The sequence below is a fragment of the Megascapheus bottae genome, chromosome 8 (genome assembly GCF_031878675.1).
Source record: "Megascapheus bottae isolate mThoBot1 chromosome 8, mThoBot2.hap1, whole genome shotgun sequence".
Classification (NCBI taxonomy): domain Eukaryota; kingdom Metazoa; phylum Chordata; class Mammalia; order Rodentia; family Geomyidae; genus Megascapheus; species Megascapheus bottae.
Window position 1 is genome coordinate 58,988,588 of NC_143516.1, and position 21,831 is coordinate 59,010,418.

General features: G+C 46.6%; 1 protein-coding gene across 2 annotated transcripts in view; it reads right to left on the reverse strand.

The window, feature by feature from the left end:
- Adgrb3 (adhesion G protein-coupled receptor B3) overlaps positions 1 to 21,831 on the reverse strand; it is a 466,475-nt gene that overhangs the window by 266,318 nt on the left and 178,326 nt on the right. For both annotated transcript variants that reach the window (XM_090338496.1, XM_090338497.1), the window contains exons 6-9: positions 13,177 to 13,341; positions 12,793 to 12,957; positions 761 to 862; positions 352 to 458 (exon numbers count right to left, since the gene is read on the reverse strand). In XM_090338496.1, coding sequence (XP_090194622.1) covers positions 352 to 458; positions 761 to 862; positions 12,793 to 12,957; positions 13,177 to 13,341 — 539 coding nt within the window. The remainder of the gene's footprint in view (positions 1 to 351; positions 459 to 760; positions 863 to 12,792; positions 12,958 to 13,176; positions 13,342 to 21,831) is intronic.

Sequence of the window (21,831 nt, forward strand, 5' to 3'; positions counted from 1 at the left end):
AGTTTTCACTTAATGAATTATCAGTGGAAACAGGGCATGGGTGTTAGCACAGAGTAGATATGATCACAATACCTAGTTCTAACACATAGACCCGAATGGCAGCTCCCTAGATTAGAAAAGGGATTTGCTTTGTTCCTCTTTATAGAGGACCCAAAAAACTGGAGGCCAAAGAAACAAATGGAGAGACTTGACAGGCAGAAACCAGTTCTGCATGTCTTTCTCTTCTCAGATAGCTGGACACTGTTTTCAGAGATTTTTCTCATCTGATTGACCGGCAGAAGGCTAACATTTCACTCAGCCAACATTAGTGAAAACTGAGCAGAGCAAGCAAGCAAGCCAGGTGGCACCTACTGAGCGCTGCAAGAGCCTGTAGTCGTTGGAGATGCATCGTGCGAAGCTCGGCTGCTCCCAGAAGGCCACTCCATGGAGACCGAGCGAGCAACGGCGGCTCGTGGTGCCTGTGGGCAGGAGGATGAGGAGGCTTCAGAGAGGAGGCTGGCGGAGGAGGGCTTACAGTTCTCCTTCGAGAAAAGCGCTTGAAATGTCCCTTTCAACTATTTTTATAAGGCACACGAGTCCCCCTGAGAAATCATTGCCTTAATGGCATTTTCTGATTCTCTTTCTGGGCTCTGTGTCTGAAGTTGTTTAGGACATGCTAACACCCGCTGCTCATGGGACAGACGCGAGGATGGCTATTGGACAGAGGGAAGCGTGGCTTCACCAGCAAGCCTGGCCCTCTGCTGCGGGGGGTTTACTGTACCTGTGGCATTCATCGGGCACTGATTGAAGGCCAGGTCACCTGCCGGGGTCCTCTTCCACACCATGGAAATCAGATAGTCCTCTGGGCATATTTCATAAGGGGCTGCAATTTAAAACACAAGAGGCCTGAATATTTACTTCCCTAAATGTTGTTAACACTCTGAAAATACACCTCAAGCTGTAGAGCTCTTGTGTGTTCATGTGTGTACATAAGTGTGCTCGTGTGCCTGTGTATGTGTTGGGGCTTAAACTCAGAGCTGCCTGCTCTCATTCTGCTTTTTCACTCAAGGTTGGTGCTATGCCACTTGAGCCACAGCTCCATTTTCATGGTGGTTAGTTGGAGATAAGGGGCTAATAGACTTTCCTGTCCAGGCTGGCTTTGAATTGTGATCCTGAGATTGTTCTGGCTCATTTCTCTTCTTTGAAGTATATTATTTACTGAGATGTTAGAGATATACTTGGAAGCAAGAGTCCACCAGGTTTCACACTGTTGTCTAAGAGTTCACAGACACTCCTTTCTTTAAAGGCCATTTGGAAATGGGGCAGAAGGGGAGACAAGGATGAGGTAGTGACATTCAGCATGCACTGCATTTGTGGGATGACAAGCTGAGTTGACACCTGTCTACCCCTTTGTACAACTATTTAGAGACAATTAAAAAAAATACAAAACACAGTGGCTCTGTGGCTCAAGTGGTAGAATGCTAGCCTTCAGCTGAAGAGCTCAGGGACAGTGCTGAGGCCCAGAGTTCAAGCCTAGATGGAGGACCTAAAAGATAATGAGCAATGGAATTATATCATAAATGTTGGTGAGTGGGGATGTGGCCCAGTGGTGAAACACATGGCAACTTGCACAAGGTGCTGGCTTCGATCCCCTAAACTTCAAACAATGATATGATATGCTAATGATGATGATGATGATGAGAAAGAGGAGTAAGAGGAGGCGGAGGAGGATATCTAAATGGATGTGTGAGATTTTCTCAGAGAAATGCCTTCCTTTGAAAATAATATTCTCTTTACATAGCTGATAATCTACTGGTATCAATTACCCTTCAGGTTTTACAAACTTAGTTAAGATACAGTTATCAGTTTATGAGGCAGGTTACTAGATGCATTCAGTCCTGAAAGTGCATACTGTCATAATTATGGCAACAAGCTGAGTGATGAGGCACGGGGCTCTTCGGAGCTCTGGGCATCATCCCCGATTCCGGCTCATCTCTTTCAGACAGGACACCAGGGCCTACAGGAAAGATTCCTGCAGTGGCAGAGCTCCTGGCGTCCCATCTGTGCAGACCTGAGTGGTGACACTAACTCCCCAGTGGATCCCTTGCCAGGGTAAATTGTTCAGGACAGTCTCCTCTGAGTGAAAGTACGAACGTACTGATTCTAGGTTCTCATGAAGCACACTGGCTCTGTCCCGGCTCAGGCAGGCTGTGCTTAGGCTTCGAAGGCAGTTGGGCCTCCGTTTCTCCTCTGCACACCACATCCTCCTTTCCCTCCTGTGCTCACGTCTGTCATCACCACCGCAAGTCAATGCTCACTGAGTGGCTAAGTGTCTGCAGTCCATGCTGCCAGGTGCCCCTTCGTCTCCCCTAACCAAGACGTGGAGGTTATTCTTTCTTACAACCCAGGAATATGGGGAAGGCAGGAAAGAAAACATTTACTACAGAGGCGAAAATACTGCAGATGAGGGACCTGGCTGGCCACCACCCACGACAAGGGTGCTGTGTGGACAAGGCCTGAATTCTCCCGGCTCCTCCCTGTGGATCCTCTGACAATCCTCTGTGCAGTCCCTGGCCTGGTCATGGAGAATGTCCACCAGCAGAGGGCGCCGGGGACCGCTGGAGGAATGCCCAGGGCCAGCAGTACACCTCACACAGCCTGCCTGGACAAGTCAGGGCCTGCTTCCTCCGAAAGCATATCCCTGGGGATGGGAACCCAGGTCTTCCTCTCCTGGAAGCACAATGGGTTGTCTAAGCCTGCCTGTTACTAGGATTCCATTGGCACTGCCCTCAGCCCCACTCTGTCCAGCTCCGCAGCCACTGCCTGCCTGGTGCTGCTGCTGTGCACACTGCCAGCAGGCTTCCACCTTGGGCTTGTCACTGAACAGATATGGGCGGGGCCTGTGGTCAACACCTCCAGTCCGACCTCACACGTCCAGTACTCAGAAGCATCCTAGCATTCGTGTCCCCACTTCCTGCATGGCTTACTTGCTTGCTCCTGATATGTCAGCTCTCTCCAGAAATTCAAGGTTCTTCCTTATGCAGAGTATCTATTTGAGGTCCCTTATTATGAATGTTCTATAAAGGAGGGCCTATTCTTTTACTTTGGCTATTCTCAAGATCATGGATAATGAAGACACGCACCTCACAGTAGACAGCCCATCTTGTAGCAGAGTCTTACCATTCTAACTACACAAAAAGTGAATTCAGAGTGTTTTCCAGGACTCAGCTTGCCATGGAAGGTCACACTGCTGGCAGAGGACGGGGCTCACCTAGTATTTTCAACCAATTACTCACAAATCAGTGGCCCACAAACCCAAACCAGTCACAAGGAGACCATCACAAAGCCTGAAGTCACTGGAGTCCCTGGGGACGGAGTCCCAGCACAGAGCCGTGAAACCCAAAGATGCCAGGTAAGTGAGATAGAGATCAGGCCTGGCTCTCCTGCTTTTTAATAGTAATGACTAATCAAACTTTTTGTCAAAGATGATTGGACGTTCTTTGAAGATCCTCCGGTTCTTCTCAAGGAAAACTTCTCGAATTCATTCATTCAATAAATACTAATTGTGGACCAATGAAGTCCTAACTCTGTTAAAATTACACATAAAAGGATGAGGAAGAAGAGCCCAGAAGGTCTTGGAGAAGGTACGGAACTCCCTGGCTGGGCTGCTCTGTGATCCAGGGCCAGTGAAGGATTTCCAGGAGGGGCATCGTCCAATCAAGTGAGGGAGAGCGTCCCATGGGACAGCTTTCTGAAGGTCACAGGGCAAAGGAAAGAGGACATGTTCAGATGGAGAGTGTGACACTGCACCAGGGGCTGAGGGCTGTGGGAAAGGCAGTATGTGAGAAGCTGTGCTCAACTCCAGAGGATGGAGTGAGGAAAATGAGTGGCAAGAAGAGGGTCAGGCCTGACTGAGAGGGGCAGGAGGGGGCCTGGGGACAGATCCCAGCCCCGCTCAGGCCGAGGGGGCTCACTCCATGGCCCACTGGAGGCCGAGGGCAGGAGACAGAGACAAAAGAGGAACTGATGTCTCCTGGATATTGCACAGAACTCACAGAACTGACAGCCTCAGCAACAGTGCAGCAGGGAGAGACAGCTGCCTCCATGGGGGGAGCAACTCATGCATGAGAGGCACAGCAGCCCTGGATCCATGTCAAACACGTGGCTGGCACAGGGAGGGAAAGCTCGGGGAGACACCTCAATGAAAGGGAGGGAGGAAACAGAGTAGAAAGACAGAGAGACAGGGAGGGAGGGAAACAGAGTAGAAAGACAGACATAGAGGGAGGGAGGAAGGGAGGAAGAGAGGGAGGGAGGGAGGGAAACAGAGAGTAGAAAGACAGAGAGGGAGGGAGGAGGGCAGGGAGAGAGAGAAGAGAGACACAGAGAGAGGGGGAGAAAATCAGAGAGTACAGAGACAGAGAGAGAGAGAGAGAGAGAGAGAGAGAGAGAGAGAGAGAGAGAGAGAGAGAGAGAGAGAGAGAGAGAGAGAGAGAGAGAGAAAGAAAGAAAGAGAAGGAAGGATGCAGGGAAGAAAGGAGGGAGGGAGGGAGAACAGAGAGAAAGACACAGAAAAAGGAAGGGAGAGAATCAGAGAGCACAGAGACAGAGAAGGAGAGAGAGAGAAGGAGGGATGGAGGGATGAAGACAGGGAGGGAGGGAGAAACAGAGATAGAGACACAGAGAGAGTGGGGAGAGGGAGAGATGGAGAGGGAGGGAGGGAGGGAGGGAGGGAGAGAGAGAGAGAGAGAGAGAGAGAGAGAGAGAGAGAGAGAGAGAGAGAGAGAGCCCTGCACTAAGTGTTTCCCTGCTGAAAGTTGCCTGTGTATCATTTGTAAATTAGACAATCTGTATTTAGGCTCAGGCCACTCTGTGCGCCACAAAACATATTTTTGTACTGCACGCGGCAGGACACCTACATTTTCATCTCTTAGCAAGACAGGATCTCAAGTCTGGTCATCAGCCCACTGTGCTCACATCTCACTAGCACGGAGATGTGAAGCTTCACGAGGAAGATTCCAGCACACTGCAGTCAGGCGCTGTGAGCAAGCTCCCTGAACACAGGGCAGCGGTTACCTAGTGATGAGTGCAGACCCGTCCATTCAAACTGATTTTCTGTCTCTTAAAAATAGCAGAAATTATACAGGGCTTAAATCACTTTGATGCAGAAAATTCGTTTTCATCACGAAAGAGAAACTGACTCTAAACTGGAGAGCTGACATGCGTCGAACAGGAAGTGCTCCCCTCACCATCCTCCACTACACTGCCAACCACACCTGCCAACCAATCAGGAATTACTGAGCTTGGCAGCCGCGTACAAAGTTCGTTAACAGAACAGCCAACTTCAATTTTGAAAAGTAGCTTCAAGTAACTGTTTGCTAAGAAGTTCATTTGTTTAGTTACTTATTGAGTCAGCTAGTGACCTCGGGGCCTTGAGATGCCAAGCCAGGAGCTCCACCAATGAAGCCACACTCCACTCCTGCCTTTTGCTGGCGGGTGGAGATGGATTCTCCTGAGCTGCAGGTGACAGGCAGGCTCTGCCCACAGCCTTGCCAAGAGTGTGCTAGGAAACTCATTCTCACCCCTTGTGCATGATTTCAGGAGCAGCCTTGAACTGCCAGAGCACAGGTAGACCTTGAGGACCTGGGGCCCGAGGTTACGTAGGGAGGGTGGAGAGGAGGACAATGAGGGGGACAGGGGTGGAGGGGAGGGCTGGGCTGAGGGTGATGATGTCCTGGGCTCACGCAGAGGGAGGACTGCACTCCATGCCATGGACAGCCCTGACCGCAGTCTGGACGGCTGCCAGAGGCTGCAGCGCCATCATTTTGATCTGAGATTACCAGAAAGTAAAGAAACACACCAACTTACATATTCTTCCTAATTCAAACATGTCAATTATTTCAAAGAAAGGAAGATACGGCCCCAGATTGTAGGTACCAATTAAAAAGCACATGCCTGAATGGAAAGAATCTTCCACTAAACAATCCATCCAATTTAGAACAGCCCAGAATGTTGGAGGGGAAGCCCAGACCCAGCTCTCCTGTGGGGGTTGGAAGGGAAGGAAGCCCAGGCCGGCTCTCCTGTCAGGGATGGAGGGGAAGCCCAGGCCGGCTCTCCTCTCAGGGTTGGAGCAGCCTGTGTGGCATGTGTCCCACCACAATGTGGCACTGGTGACAGAGAAGGAGGCTTTCATAGGACCTGGCCTCCTGACAAACCATGCAGAGACAGAACTTGGGGTTGTGAGGGAAATGGGGGATCACACGCCTGCTCATGGTTATTTCATCCCAGAAACGATGGCAGGGGCTCAAGCTATCGTGTCCTGTGTGTCAGGACCCCAGACGCAAGCCTGAACTCTGTTGGGCCACATGCATGACTTCCACAGGGCCCTTCTGGGACATGGCAGGAGGAGAGGAATCCTGCCATGGGAGGTGAGGAGGGAGGGAGGACCGGGTGAGAGGAAGGATTGGGAGGGAGGATGGGGAGAGAGGACAGGGAGAGAGGAAGGACAGGGGGGAGGATGGGGAGGAAGGACTGGGAAGAAAGGACAGGGAGGAGGATGGAGAGGGAGGAAGGACAGGGAGGAGGATGGGGAGGGAGAAAGGGCAGGGGGAAGGACAGGAAGAAGGATGGAGAGGGAGGAAGGACAGGGAGGAGGATGGGGAGGGAGGACCTGGGTCAGGGGTTGTCCCAAAAGGCACTCATGGTGTGGCACCCTGTCGCCTGTCACACATCAGTAAGAGGCCCATGGTGTCTGCACACAGGTGACACTACAGCCATGGGAAGAGAGCTGGTAAAGTGGGGATGACCCACAGTTTGAGGTACGCAAAATTGGAATGAACCAGATATCACATATTAATATTTAGCTTTAGTGTTCCAGAAACCATTGATAAAATGTGTTACATTATTTTAGGCTATGTTTTTATTTCTGTAATTTAAAACTTTTCCTGAAACTTATGTTTCATTTTATGATGCGAGATGAGAGGAGGAAATAACAATAGCAATGTGTTTTTTCTACTTTTCTTCTCAATTTAAGAATGCTCCACATTGGGGCCAGTGGTTCTGAATTAGACGAAGTCGGGTAATATAAGGTTACAATGAATTTCGTTTTGAAATTCCTGTCATGACAGAAGCTGTGAGAATTTTCTCAGCCTCATCTGATGAGCAATTATGAAAACAATGATCTCCATAGCAACAGGCCTGAGTAAGGCCAAGCAGTACCGCCTGGGTCTGCTGGATCATTCTAGAACTCGGGACTCCTCTGAGGTGCATCCCTTAGCCCTGGGCAGCCTGACTGGGGAGGTGGCTGAGTGGGCAGTGCCTCTTCTCATGGGGAGGGCTGGGCCCCAGCTGCCCCTCCTCCGGGGGGATCTTGATTCACCCCATCTGTAGAGCCCATCTGAAATGGCTGCTTTTAGAAGACACTGGAGAACATTCAATACAAAAATCCCAATCCTTGCTGCTACCTGCCGCTGGCTCTCAGCTTGTGGTGCTGGGTGAACCGGCTGAATGGTGTCCAGTGATGTGGTTTCTAGTGCTAAGGATACAACTGCTGAAGACCTGGGCTTGAGCCTTCAGAAGCCAAGGCGGGCCTCCCCATACAGCCTTCCAAACAGCCCCTGGCCACAGAGAGCTATGACGATTCTAGGGGGACAGCAGGAACTTTGAGAATCACAGCTTGAGATTTGGAATCAGGACCATGAGAACCCATCTCCAGGTAACCAGCCAAGAACTAGAGTGCCAGCTGTGGGCAAACAACACCAAGTGAGCCCAGCTACTGAGGAGGCTGAGATCGGAGGATCGGGCTTCAAAGCCAATCCAGGCAGGAAAGTCCATGAGACTCTCATTTCCAATTAACTACAAAGAAAGCCAGAAGTGGAGCTGTGGTTCAAGTGACCGAGTGCTAACTTGGAGCAAAACACTCAAAGACAGCACTGAGGCTCTGAGTTCACACACCAGGATCTGCACACACACACACATGCACGTGTGCGAGTGTGTGCTCACACATGCCAAATGAGAGCCTGAGGTATTCCTCTCTCTCTCTCTCTCTCTCTCTCTCTCTCTCTCTCTCTCTCTCTCTCTCTCTCTCTCTCTCTCTCACACACACACACACACACACACACACACAGTTGTCTCCAACAAAGGCAACATATTTTCACTAATGTCCAGCCTAGAGTCCCCTCCCGAGAGCTGGCATGGGGGACAGTCCATGAGCATCACGACCTCCCTTCTCTGCACATCACCCTCACACCACGGGCTGAGTGGAGCGCTGTGCACACGGCACAGAGGCGAGCACGTCGCCCCTGCTGGGAGAAGTGGGGGGGCAGAAGAACCCCAGACCTGCTTCCTTTTCTGATGACACCAGAGTGGCCCCCATGTGTCTGGTGCAGGACAGTGAACGCACTGCTGGGCCATCTTTCATCCACTGCAACTTGCTCCCAGCCCTTTCCACCCCTAGCTGGGTCATTCTGTGGACCCGGAGTTACTCACAGACATGGAATGGACTTTCTGTATTTTGATTGCCAACCCACCAGGGGACAGGGTCTCTTCATTTGCAAAGAAATGGAATTAAACGTTTTTATCCTGTGGAAGCAGCATGTCAGTTTTCACCAGCAGAGCTGGTACAAGGCCTCTTCCATTTTCTGGATAATTTGATCACACCAGTAATGATGGTTAGTCATGTTGTTTTAGTTTAACAGGTCACTGCACCCCGATGCAGGGTCTCCTCATCCCTGCCATCATCATCACAGGCAGCTTGTGAGACATGAGGATTCCCAGATCCCCACTTGTCAACCGGTCAGAATCACAAAGGATGGGCCATGAGTGAGGATCAGCCTTGAGGGTGGTTCCAGACAGCGCTCGGGGGACTCTGGTGTAGATGAAATTTGGGATCACTGTGAAGGAGAATGAAAAGAGCAGGAGCAGGAAGCAAGCTTTGGGGCTCTTACTACCAAGAAGGTAGAAAAGCAAATCACTCGGAATAAACTGAAGTCTCTGTTGCTATCTAGAAACATAGTGCTACTTGAAAGGCATCATGCAGAGAAGAGATTTGTGTGTGTGTGTGTGTGTGTGTGTGTGTGTGTGTGTGTGTGTGCTCACATTTGCTCAATTACAGTGTGTGCAACCTTCCAACATCAAATGCCGGAGACACATGGCTGCCCCGCTGGCGTGCAGGGCAAGAGCAGCTCAGGATGGTGCCCCTGCACCCGAGCCCTGCACCCTTTTTGCTCGGCACACCTCCTTGGCCATCCTACTTTGCAAGCTCTCCTAAGAGGCTCAAACAGCAGAATTTACTTAACATTTGCAGACAAAGCAATCGTGGTTCCAAGAGAGAAATGTTATTTATAAATCAAATGTAATATTTACCTGGAAGTGGTCGATTCCAGCTTAGTAATTAATGACTATAGAGCAGTAGATCTCAGCGCCAGAGTGGTGGGGACAGCCCAGCTGCCCCCCGGAGGCAGAGACCACCAGAGCCCCTCCAGCAGTGGTCTTTGCTGGCTGAACAATTTTAACCAGGAAAAATAATTCTAAAATAGTATGTTTCACATTGTAGCGACGTCACAAAACCAGTTAAATTATTACCATCTAACCATTTCAAGTGTCACAGCCTTAGGGTATGCCATGGAATTGAGATGAATGCGATCATTATTTACTGAGCCTGACCAGTTCAAAAATTGGGGCACTTAATTATTGCCCCTGTAGCTATTCTATTTTCTAACTACCACTGTTCTTAAAAATAAATTTTTCATCCCTCCCTCATTCTCTTTCCTTATGAAGAACAGAGGAATCATATCTGTAGTCAATGATGCTGTTTTAGTGTTTTTTTCCCCTTCCCCAGAAAAAAATTCCTATCTTGAGGCGAGATTATGTTTAGTTTTCACTTCTACTAGATATTATATCAGGTCATGATTAAATCTAGACAATTAATCATTATTTTCATTATCTATGAGAACAAAGAGGTGGGCATATTTTATTTCTCCCTGACCAGAGAGGATCTCTTGGGAAATTTCATTAATTTGTTTCACATTAAAATTAAATGAAGCATAAAATAAATAGTAGATGCTCCTAGAAACTGGAAGAAAAATTAAGAATGAACAGGACTAAAAATAACAGTAGAAAAAACCATTTTGCTTTAAAGGAAACATATGATGAGGCCTTGTTATTGACAAATAAAAGGAATATGGCTTAGTAAATATTATGGTAATTAGCAAGCTTTCTGAGTCATATTGTTAATGTGTAAGTCTAAAGCAATTTAATGGCTGAAATTAGGAACTCTACATGACTACTCACTGAAGTATTAGGTAGAAACCACAGGGGGAAAAAGTCAATCATGATCAGAACTCAATGCAGAGATCAAAGGTACTCTATAGAAAATAATTTATAAACACCTCTCTGTTGATACGAGTAATAAGACGTACATAATAAATTAAGCACACAGTTTTTATATAATTAAAAATATTCCATACAGTGACCAGGTACCAGTGGCTCATGTCTGTAATCCTAGCTACTCAGGAGACTGAGAGCTGAGATCACAGTTCAAATCCACCTGGGAAGGAAAAATCCTTAAGGCTCCTCTCCAATTAACCACCAAAAACCTGGAAGTAGAGCTGTGACTCAGTTGGTAGAGCAGCAGCCTTTAGCTAAGGAGCAGCATACAAGCTTTGAGTTCAATCCCTAGTATGTTGGACAGAATTCTATTCTGTGCAGGCAGACATAGTTTGGAATAGTTAGCCATGGTTTGTGGTGATCTGTTTATGTAAATGTACCAGATTACAGTATATGTGGAAGTTTGCCCTGGATGAGCAGCATTATGTAATCTTTCTTTGCTAATTCATGAATTCTGTTCCTCATGAAACAATTTTTATGTTTCAAAACAATTTTTGTCCTTTTCAAATCTCATTATTGGAATTGGGAAAATAAATGTTAATAGTACCCCCAAAACATACATATAAGAAAGTCTAAAAAATAGAAATGCTAATTTCAACCTGTGTTAAATCATAAAGCCAGCAGACAAACTTCCTGGAAAAGAAGGCACATGATCTTTCCTGTAAGCAGATTTGTGAATTGTTTTCCAAACAGCAGGTGGCAATGTTTGTAAATGTGACCACACTTGGTCTGTCTTTACCTGTGTGTGTGAAAGAGAATTTTACAACGTGGGAGAACCTTAGTGGGAGAACCTTAGCATGTTAACGCTGGTTTCGATATTTCAAAGGGTCTTATTTAATTATACTTTACTGTTCTCAGGAAATTTCTTCCTTGGAAAAAAAATAAATGTTTTTGCCTGATGCTTCATAATTTTAATGAAGTAGCATGGTGATTTTGTCATGATACCTGCACTGGTTTTCTGCTCACCCCAGAATGCTTATTTCTCAGTGTTCTGAATTCCCAAGGCCTGGAGAATTAATGAACTTAATTGTAGGGCTGAAGCTCAAAGAAAATCTGCTGACAGGCAGCTCGTTCTGGAGTCTAGCTGCTGTCAGTATTCTCACTGTTGGACTGTGAGGCATTTTTAGAATCTGCACAATGACAAAGTTTTGATTTTTGGGTATCTCTTAGAACAAGCTGCTTTCTACAAATGGATGTGGTCCTGTGAGAGACAGAAGTTTCTGAACTACAAAGGAACCCCAAAGATCTGCAAGCAGCTCCACCACCTGTACCCTGTGCGTGGGGACAGCCAAGGAGATGAGTGTTGAGGGGGAGGGCGGCAGGGAGCCTGCCCAAATGCACAAAGTGAAGCCGATTTTCCCGTGTCTCATTACAAAATCTTAGAGTTAATCCTGTTATTCACTTAGTATGTTCATAGCATTTTTGGCTAAGGTATTATATACCACAATTACAGCCGTTTACTTCCTTACTGAGTTTTCTTGGAAGGGGTGCTGTGGCTCAAGTGGAAAAGTGCTAGCCTTGGGCTGAAGAGCTCAGGGACAGTGCACAGGCCTAGAGTTTAGGCCCCATGATTGACAAAAAAAAAAAAAAAATTAAAAGCAACTGAAAATAAAAGTAATGTTCTCCCTTCAAAAAAAATTTCTCAAAATGTATATTTTTTTTTTTCTGCTGTGCGAGAGTGTGAGCTCATGGCCTCACTTACTTTTCTGGACAAGTCTGGCATTCTACTCCAAGAACCATACCTCGACATCTGGCTCATTCTTGGTTGCGTGGAGATAAGAGTCTCACCGACCTTTGTATGCAGGCTGTATTTGAACCCTGATCCTCAGATCTCAGCTTCCCACATAGCTGGGATGACACATGTGAGCTGCCAGAGCCTGGCCTGGAGTGTGCGAGTGCTTAGGAAGAAGTCTGCTCCATTCTGATCATGCCCTCTGTGCAGTGGTGGTGTGCACAACCTTCCCCCTTGCATCAACAGTAGGTGCTTTGGTTGTAAAACTACGTTCTTGCTTGAGTTTCCTTGCACAGAGGGACATGTGGGGAAGGGAGTCGTCGTGGAGTTCCCAGGTCATTTTCTGAGGTGAGATTAATGAAGGTGGGATGGGAGCCCAGTGTCCCGATTCCACGCCATGGTGTAACCTCTGAATTACCTGACTCCTCTGTCTTAGTGAATCTGGTGGACAGAATCTGAGGCAGCCCCGGGTCCCCAGTGTGAGGTCCCTTCCCAGTGTGAGGTCCCTTCCCAGTGTGAGGTCCCTCCCTGGTGTGAGGTCCCTCCCTGGTGTGAGGCCCCTCCCCAGTGTCAGTCACCTCCTCTTTTGAGGTCCCCTCCCTGGTGTGAGGTTTTTCCATAATGTGAGGTCCCTCCCTCCCACCCACCCACTCCCGTCCTCCTTCCCTTCCCTCCCTCCCTCCCTCCCTCCCTCTCACCTGGACACCTCTGTTCCCCACAGCGCCTCACGTCCTCGGAGGAGCCCTCGCACAGCTGCCCGGTCACCAGGGCCCCCTGGCAGGTCCGCAGCCTCCGCTCCCAGCCGCCATCACACGACCTGGAGCACCCACTCCAGTGTCCCCACGAATTCCACTGCCCGTCGGCTGGTGGGGGGGAGGTGTCAGCGGAGCGAGCGGGGGGGGGGGGGTGAGGAGGGGTGAGGGTCGGGGGGAGGGTTCGTCTATGGAGGGGTGGGGAGGGGAGGGTTCATCCTCGGAGGGTTCATCGCCCCTCCCCCTCCCGCCATTCGGCTCTCGCCCCTCCCCCTCCCATTCCCCTCCCCCTCCCATTCCCCTCCCCCCCCCCCCCCGCGGCGTCCTCACCCGTGCACTCAGGGTTGTAGCACTCCCGGCTCTCCGCCCATGGTCCTCTGCACTCGGAGCCCCCGTGGGCTGCGGCCGTGCACTGCCGGCTCCTCTGCTGGGTCCCATTCGAGCAAGTGACAGAGCACTGGCTCCAAGGACTCCACTCCTGCCACTGACCATCGACTACCGAGGGAGGGAGGAGGGAGGGGAGGGAGGGAGAGAAAGGAGGGAGGGAGGGAGGGAGAGATAAGGAAGGAGGGAGGGAGAGGGGGAGAGAATAATGAGAGGGAGGGAGGAAGGGAGAGACGGGGAGGGGGACGGAGAGGATGAGAATCACTCAGAGCATCTCTACAGCACAAGATCCCTCTTGAAGATGAGCCTGTCCACAGTCCCCTCACACCAGGATGGTCACCAGGCCCGTGCCACCATCCCAAGCTGATCCACCTGCTCCATGTCATCATGTCACCCACAGTGTGTCTCAATATCACCCACGGTATTTCTCCATGTCACCCACGATGTGTTTCCATATCACCCACAGTGTGTTTTCTGATTCAATTCTCTTATTAAAAAAATGTCAGTGGTCAACATGCACATGCCCTTGAGCTAGGCCTTAGAACATGGGACAGAAAATGAAATACTGAATGAGAAAAGGAATCCCTGAAAGTAAAGCTAAATACACCAATTATGGAGGGTTCAGGATCCTGGAGGATGAGAGCTGGGGCACTGAGTAGGGAGGGCTTCCTTCCTCCCTCACAAGTGGAGATTTTGGCCATCACCACTGGGGAAGCTGTGAGACAGGCAGGCTCTCACCAGGGTGCTTGCAAAAGCTGCCTTAGAGGAAGCCGGAACTGAAGAGAGGCCTTGGAGAGATTATCCAGGAAGGTGGTTTAAAGGAGACAACAACAACAAAACCAGAGGCCCAAGGATAAAGGGCTCTGGTGGGCCCTGTTGAGGATTTTGGCCACTGTCCTTGGCGAGAGCTGCTATTCCTTTACAAGGTCAGGTCTGGTAGTGGGTAGAGAAGGAGGGGCCGGAGGCCAGGCCAGGAATCTGGTGAGATTGGAAAGCTACTGAGGAGGATGTGGTGAGGAAGGAATGTCCAGGAATGGCCTCAAGAGACAAAGGGACGATTAAGTCATGGCCACACACCTAGTGTTTGATCAGGGAATCTACACATGCCTGTGGGCTTGTCTTGTCTTCACAGATTCATCTATCACACATGTATCTGAGCACTCATCCAAATGAGACTTGAGAATTTCTCAGTGGGAAGACAAAGTGACACATGGTAATAAAAAAAATTAAGGAAAGGGCTGGGCACAGTAGCTCACACCTGCAATCCTAGCTACTCAGGAGACTGAGATCTGAGGATCAAGGTTCAAAGCCAGCCCAGGCACATAAAGACCTGAGACTCTTATCTCCAATTAATCTCTAGAAAATGAGAAGTGGGGCTTGGCTCAATGGTAGGGTGGTAGCCTTAAGCTGAAGAGCTCAGGGACAGCGCCCAGACTGAGTTCAAACTCCAAGACCCACAAAATAAATAAATAAATAAATAAATAAATAAATAAGGAAAGTATACAAGTCCTAACTTCAAAATAGTATAATCAAAGATATTAAGGGATAAATAAGGAAGACAGCGATTAAGGCTAAAAGCACACTTTAAGTCTGAAGATGTACAGACAGGATGACCCCATGTAGCCTAAGCTGGCCTCCTGAGCACGGGGAACAGGTAAGGTGAACCCTTCTCAAGAACAAGCACGTGTCACACTGCTTAGGGTTTTGCAGGATAGGAAAAGTCTGTTTGGGGAGCAGGTGACATAGGCAGAAAAGTGAGCCCCAGATAACTCAGACAAGGGAGATGACAAAGCCCACAGGTGAGTGAGGATGCAGTGAAAGAGGCCTGCGGAGAACACACAGCCTCCAGTGTGACTGTTGGAAAAGCACTTGCATATAGCCATCGAGTTTTCCCCAAGATTACCCATGGTTGAAAAGCTGTTTGATCATAGGTAAAAGTTCTGACATAGGTAATGCTGCTATTAAAAAGCAACAACAAAAGAAACTTGTCCAAGCAAAGCAAAGAAGCTGGCAGAATATGAGGAAGGACTTTCAACTTAATTTCAAAGCTTTGTGTGAGGCTATTACATAGAAAGTTGTTTAATAGCTATCTAGCTGTACTTAATAAACCTTCTGTGAGATAAAACAAAATCGTAAAATGCCACTTTGATCACTGGATTCATGTAATTTTAGCTTCTGGCTTTATTAAAAGTATCTGATAAAATCTATAGCCTATGTAGTACATTCACCAGACAGAAAAAGAAAGTTCTAATAAATTAGTAAAACATTATAAATGATCAACTTACTGAATAGAAGTGCAATTTTTCTTTCCAAAGATAACACTCACAATAAAGCCTACATTACAAACCTTTGCTATTCTAAGAAATCTGAGAAGGGTTTGCAACAATGAGATTTGTGTCTTGAGCATCACAAAATAGTTGCAAAGAAATCTGCAAGTATGCACATTACTGAAAGCATTCAAAAAGCCATGTGCAGATAAATTAAGTGATGCCAGCCTAATCTAAGTTGATAGAAGAAGGAAATGCATTATGTCCCTTAGTGTTCTGTGTGATGTGTTGCAAACGTAGTACCTTTACTGGGTAAAGGATAACTGGATTCAGAAATGCACCAATCAAATGTGGACATTGGAGAATGGATAGTGTAGCAGGAGCTTGTAGTTTTATAAGGAGTGAGAAAAGACTGTTGAAAAGAGATAAAGAGAAAAAGGAGAAAAATCTTGCTTTACTCATTAGACTTTTTCTTCTGAAAGATAACTTTGCTGCATTAGTGAAACAAGAAATGTAGACTTTAATTCATATATCTGTAGTATTTGTTGCTCAATCCATTTTTATAATGTATATACTTTATGTCTTGTCTGAAACTCAACAAGAACTGGATACTTGGATTCCTTAGGATAATTTGATATTAAACAGCATTCTGACATCCTGGAAACATTCATTTGAGATGTGAATAGTTTTGTTTACTGTCACTTATATAAAAGAAATAATAAAATTGAATATGCATCAGGTAGGTGATTATTTTTTGCTATTTGATTTAAAATTGAAAACTGAACATTAGCTGTGCTGTAATGGAAAAATTGACAACATTATGCTTTGGATCCAAAAAAGAAACAAAAACTCCAATACCAGATGCAATGCAAACACTCCGCCTGTACTCCTTCCCTGTGCAGATCCCAAGTTAGTAGAAAAATGGAGAAATCTGAAAAGACACACACACCCAGTTCAGGAAGAGGTTGGCTGCTGGTGTGAGGCTCCCAGCGCTGGGTTTATTCAATTGCTAGGGATACTTTCCTGTCTGAATGTCACCTGCAAAGCCCCAGGGGCTGTGTCCTGCTGCTGTGTGTTAGGAGGGGTAGCCCAGCTGGCTGGCTGGGGAATGGAGACTGGAAAGCCTTGGGGGGGGGGAATGTGCTTCACCCTCACCCTCAGGGACAAGGTGACTCCTGCACGTACTGGGGAGCAATGCCCCTTTGAGATGTCCACATCTCCTTCCATCCTGCAGTGGCTCTGTGTGACTCTCTGGGAGGTGGTGGTGCAGAACACAGGCCTTTCCTCACCTGATGCTGGAAGGATTGCATGGCTGGCCTCTCACACCTCTGCAGCGGAGGCCTCATAGCATGGACCTGACCCTGTATCCCCACTCAGCTGGCAGGTACTCCACCGGCACCAGAGGAGGTGCTGTCTCTGCAGCTCCTCACAGTCCACCAGGGAAGATCTACAGCAGAGCAGGGGATTGGGCTGCTGCTCTCCCAAACTTGGGGGAGCTGAGGAGTGGAGTGGGCTGACCATGCTCTGACCCCATAGCCACAGGTTACTCGGGGGCAGGCAGGGACAGACAGCAGGCAGACCACATGAAGCAGATGGCCTGGTTAAGTCCTCCCACTGAGTCCCAGACCACCCACATGCAGCTGTGTGCACACCTGGATCCAGTAAGCTCCGTGTCTGGGGACATTGGGTGGGATCAGATGGTGTGAAGAGAAATTATTGGAGATGTATATGTACAAGAAACTCCACATGGTTTATCATCTTATATGTAAGACATTTTTGTTGTTGTGTACTGACTACATTGTAAGGGGCCACAGTACCCCAAGAAACTGGATTCTACATCAGAGTCACCAGTCACTCAGACACTGGCAGCTATAATAGGTTTAGAAACAGTAAGATGAATCTGTGTTGCTCTCTAGATCGAGCTGATAAATTGCCAGGAGAGTGTGAAGAACCAGGTTGATTCTTTTTACTTACTAAGGTAGGTAAGGAGTAGATATGCTTACTGAACTATTATAGTAGTGTTCAAATAATTAGGGAAAGATTTGGCATGGAAACCAAGATGTCAGCTTTTATGCTGTGTAGACACAGTACTGACTATGGAATTAAAGAGAATTTGTTCCAAATTGTGCTTCTATCGTTTAAAAAATATTCAGAGACTTAAGTACTTGTTTATACTTAACTAACTCCAGCTATAAAAGTGACTGAAAATGACATATGAATCCAAAAGAACACAGCAACTGCCATGATTACATCAAATTAGGTCACTTCCAAACTAGGAGGGGCAAGAAGAGAAGGAAGGTCCCATACAAAGATTGACGGATGAATTCAGCAAGAAGTGATAGCAATTCTAGATATGTATCCAATGTCAGAACACCCAAATCACAGGCTAAATATTATAGGCATAAAGGAAGAGATAAATTCAAATGCAGTAAGACTTGGGGACTTTAATGACTTTAATTTAAGCATAAACATATCATTCAGATAGAAAATCAATAAGAAACACGTGTATTAAACTGCACCCTGGGTCACATATGAACCTACTGGTTATGCCCTTGGAGCACTGGACACTGAGCTCCAGAACACACAACTCCATCCACACAGAGAGCCTCCTCTAGGATAGCCTGTGTCCTCAAGCCATGGCTCAATGAATTCAAGAATTCAACCTGTATTAAGCTAGTGACTATCTTTCCTACTTATGTTGTAATAACTAGAAGCTGTTCATTACAAAAAAATCTCCCAACTTTGGAAATTATACAAATATACTGAAATCAACAATCTTACTTTTGAAAAACCAATGGATCAAGGAATAAAAGAAGGATTGAGAAAGGATTTAAAGTATTCTATAGACACATGTAGGTACAGCCTACAAAACCAACAAGATTCCATAAAATACAAAACTGAAGAAGTGTATCAAAATCAATGCCTATATATAAATGGCAAAGGACAAGTCTGGAACAAATGGCTTATCCCAAGACTCTAAAGAAACAAGGATAGGAAAAACCACACTTAGCAGATGAAAAATACATTATTTTATGTAAAGAGACTAAATAGCACTACAAAATATCAAACACAACACAAAAATCAAAGATTTGGTTCCTTAAAAAGATAAACAAAATAGAAAAAGAATTAGCTAGATGATAAATAAGAAGACTTAAGTCAATGAAATCAGAGACCAGATGGGAGGTATCAGAGCAGACACCACCAACATTAAAAAGAATCATGGGAATTTATCATGACCCAGGACATGTGGACAAATCTCTGGAAACAAATATCTCCCCACTTGTGAATCATGAGGAAACAGAAAACCTGAACAGACCAATAACAAGTAAGGACTTTGGCTCAAGAAGAAAAAACGCTCCAGTAACAGGAGATGAGATGATGTCACTTGAGTTGTGCCAAACAAATGAAGAGCTGAGGAGGTGGCCAAAGTGGAAGATCCCCGCCTAGTGAGCACAATGTCTGAAAGGAGCATGAATACAGAAAACCCCACAGACCACAGTCAAAACCTAATGCAACAAGCAAATTAACCCAAGTTCTGAGATAGAAAAGCATAACACTCTTAATGCTGTTATATCCCAACACCAAAGTATCTGAACAAGAAATAAGGGAACAATTCTATTTTCAATAGCTAACATTCCCTGCCCCATGGGGGGGGGGACAACTCTAGGATAAATTCAGCTGAAAAGGTGAAAGATCTTTATAATGAAAAAGATACTTATGAAAGAAATTGAAGAGGACACACACACACACACACATCCCAAAGTAATCTACAAATTCAATACAAAGTCCACTAAATAAACATTAATGGAACTCTTCATAGACCAGGGAAAAACAACATTAATGTCAGGCTGGAAGTACTCAGCGTAGTCAAAGCGCTGCTGAGCATGAAGAACATAGCAGGCAGCATTTCTCTATGTAAGGTTGAATACAGTGCCAGCCTGTAGTGTTGAAGAGGCCAGGAGGCTACACCCTCAGACACATGACAGAACAGATCTCTTAAAGCCATCCCACAGACTATGACCAAGTGAGTTGTGAGAGATAATTTAGGAACATGCATTTAAGAACAGCCTTTTCAATACACAGTTCAGGGAAAACTACATTCACAGACAGAAGAATGAAATTAGATCCTTACCTCCCATCATTTACCAAAGTCAACTCCAAATATATTAAAAACTTAAAGGTAAGATCTAGAGCTGTTGAGTATCGAGTTGCTTTTGTGTCTTTAATCTGAGCACAAGAGAGGCAGAGAGAGGAGGATTAGAATTTCAAGGTCAGCCTGGAACACAGTGCAAGGCTATGTTTCAAAAATAGATAAGACAACCCAACAAGAAAACAAAGTCTGGAGGCACAAATCAGTATTCTCAGATACTCAGAAGGCAGAGACAGGACACTAGCAGTTCAAGACGAACCTGTTGCAAAAGTACAAAGTCCTAACTAGAAAAAAAAAGAAACTTAATATAAAACTAAAACTAAATTAAAAGCAAAACTCCTGAGGGGATAGCTCACATGGGAAAGAGTGTTTACCAGCAAGCACAAGACCCTGACACTTCAGTTTACAACACTGTATAACAATGGGAATAACAACAACAAATCACAAAGAATGAATCTACTAGAAAACATCAGGAAAATGTTCGGATCATTGGAATAGGCAAGGGTTTTCTGACTAGACCCCAGAATCCGAAGACAGATAAATCACAAGGTATGAGCTTCACCACCTCACAGCACAGGGAGGGGACATCTGCAGGCCGTGGATGAGCAGGTGACCGGGCAGGAAGAACCTGTGGCCGCAGGAGCCAGTGCTCACAACCCTCAGGGGAATGGGCCACAGGGACACCTGCAGTATCCTCTAGACTAAGCAAGTCAGCGCCAATATTACTTGGGACTTTTCCATCCTTCTTCATTTCTGTCATAAACACACACCGCTGATACGAATTCTGCAGGTTATCTTTCATGTAAAAACTCCAAATGTCTGTGGCATTCAGAACCATTGTACAGGGGACCAGAGACAGACAGGGAATGGCTGTGCTCAGAGGCAAGAGGAAAGCCCAGTGGTCAGACAGTGCAGCCGTCCTGTGACCTGCTCTCTGAATACCGATGTCACAGGGGAGGCTTCACTTGAGCAAGGTGACAAACACCCCTGGCTCCTGGTTCCCAGGCTGCCAATAGTGCAAATGGTCAGGGCGTCTCTGCTGCTAGGTTCCCAGCGGCTTGCTTCCACAGGAGCTGTATGAACCAGCATCTGTGTGCACCGCCCCTGCCTCGAAATTACTAGAATGAAAAATCAAAATGCCACTTCACTTTCAGAAGGAAAATCAGACACATGAAAAGTGGTGTGGGTAGGGTTCACAGGATGGAAGGAAGCCACCCTGAGCATGACACAAGTGGAAATGAAGGGAAAAGAGCAAAATAAATAAGCCAACACAAATGAGGACACAACTAGTGCAAAACCTTATACGTGGAGAATTGAAAAAGGACCAGACAAATGTTTAAAAATTAAAAATGGAAAAAAAAATATTTGCCATGCAACAGAGAAGAAGGTTAAGAAGATAAAGTTCAAATCTGGTACAGGGCTTAAGGTTAAGGCGGCAGCATTTGTGTGTCAGATGTTCACGAGGCTGTACGGTCAAGTTGGATTTCAAAGCAAGGTCAGGTGAAGGTCGGGATGGTACAAGACAGGCTGTCTGCATCAGTGGGCAGCTTGCCCGCCCTTTAGTGCTGGCCCTCACACTGGGGTCAGCCATGCAAAAGCCTTTCACTCTATGAAACTGAGTTTCTGGCATCTCTGTGGTTTTTGGGACTTGCCCTGGCGCTCCTAGCTCCCCGCAAGAGGCAGGGCTGAGGGGCCGGAGTCTGGCTGCAGCAATGCATTTCTCAAACAGGTGCCACCCAGGCAGACTCCCTTCCTCCCACAGAGCCAAGCCAGGGCCCTGTCCTCACCTCTTTCTTCCGAAGACTCCTAATCTGGTATACCCTCGAACAAAGCTTGATGAATATCTTCCACTTTAGAACAAATTTGATACTTTGCAGGGTCCCCTCACTGAATTCTAACTCTATGGATTCTAAGACATAAAAGTGCAATAATTATTAGCTCTGTTTCACAAATGAGAAATTTGAGAAGATGAATACACTGCCTAAGTAAATATTTCCAGTTGAGTGTTGCAACAGGAATCAAATTCATGGATTCTGAATTCCAGACCACATTTTCCCCACTAAAACTCAATTTAAACTAAACCTTTCCCCCATAAAACACTTAATTAGATTTAGCATTGCATATTTCAGTATGCAAATGAGGACTTACTAACATAGGCATTTCATTTATTTGTGTCTTATCTGT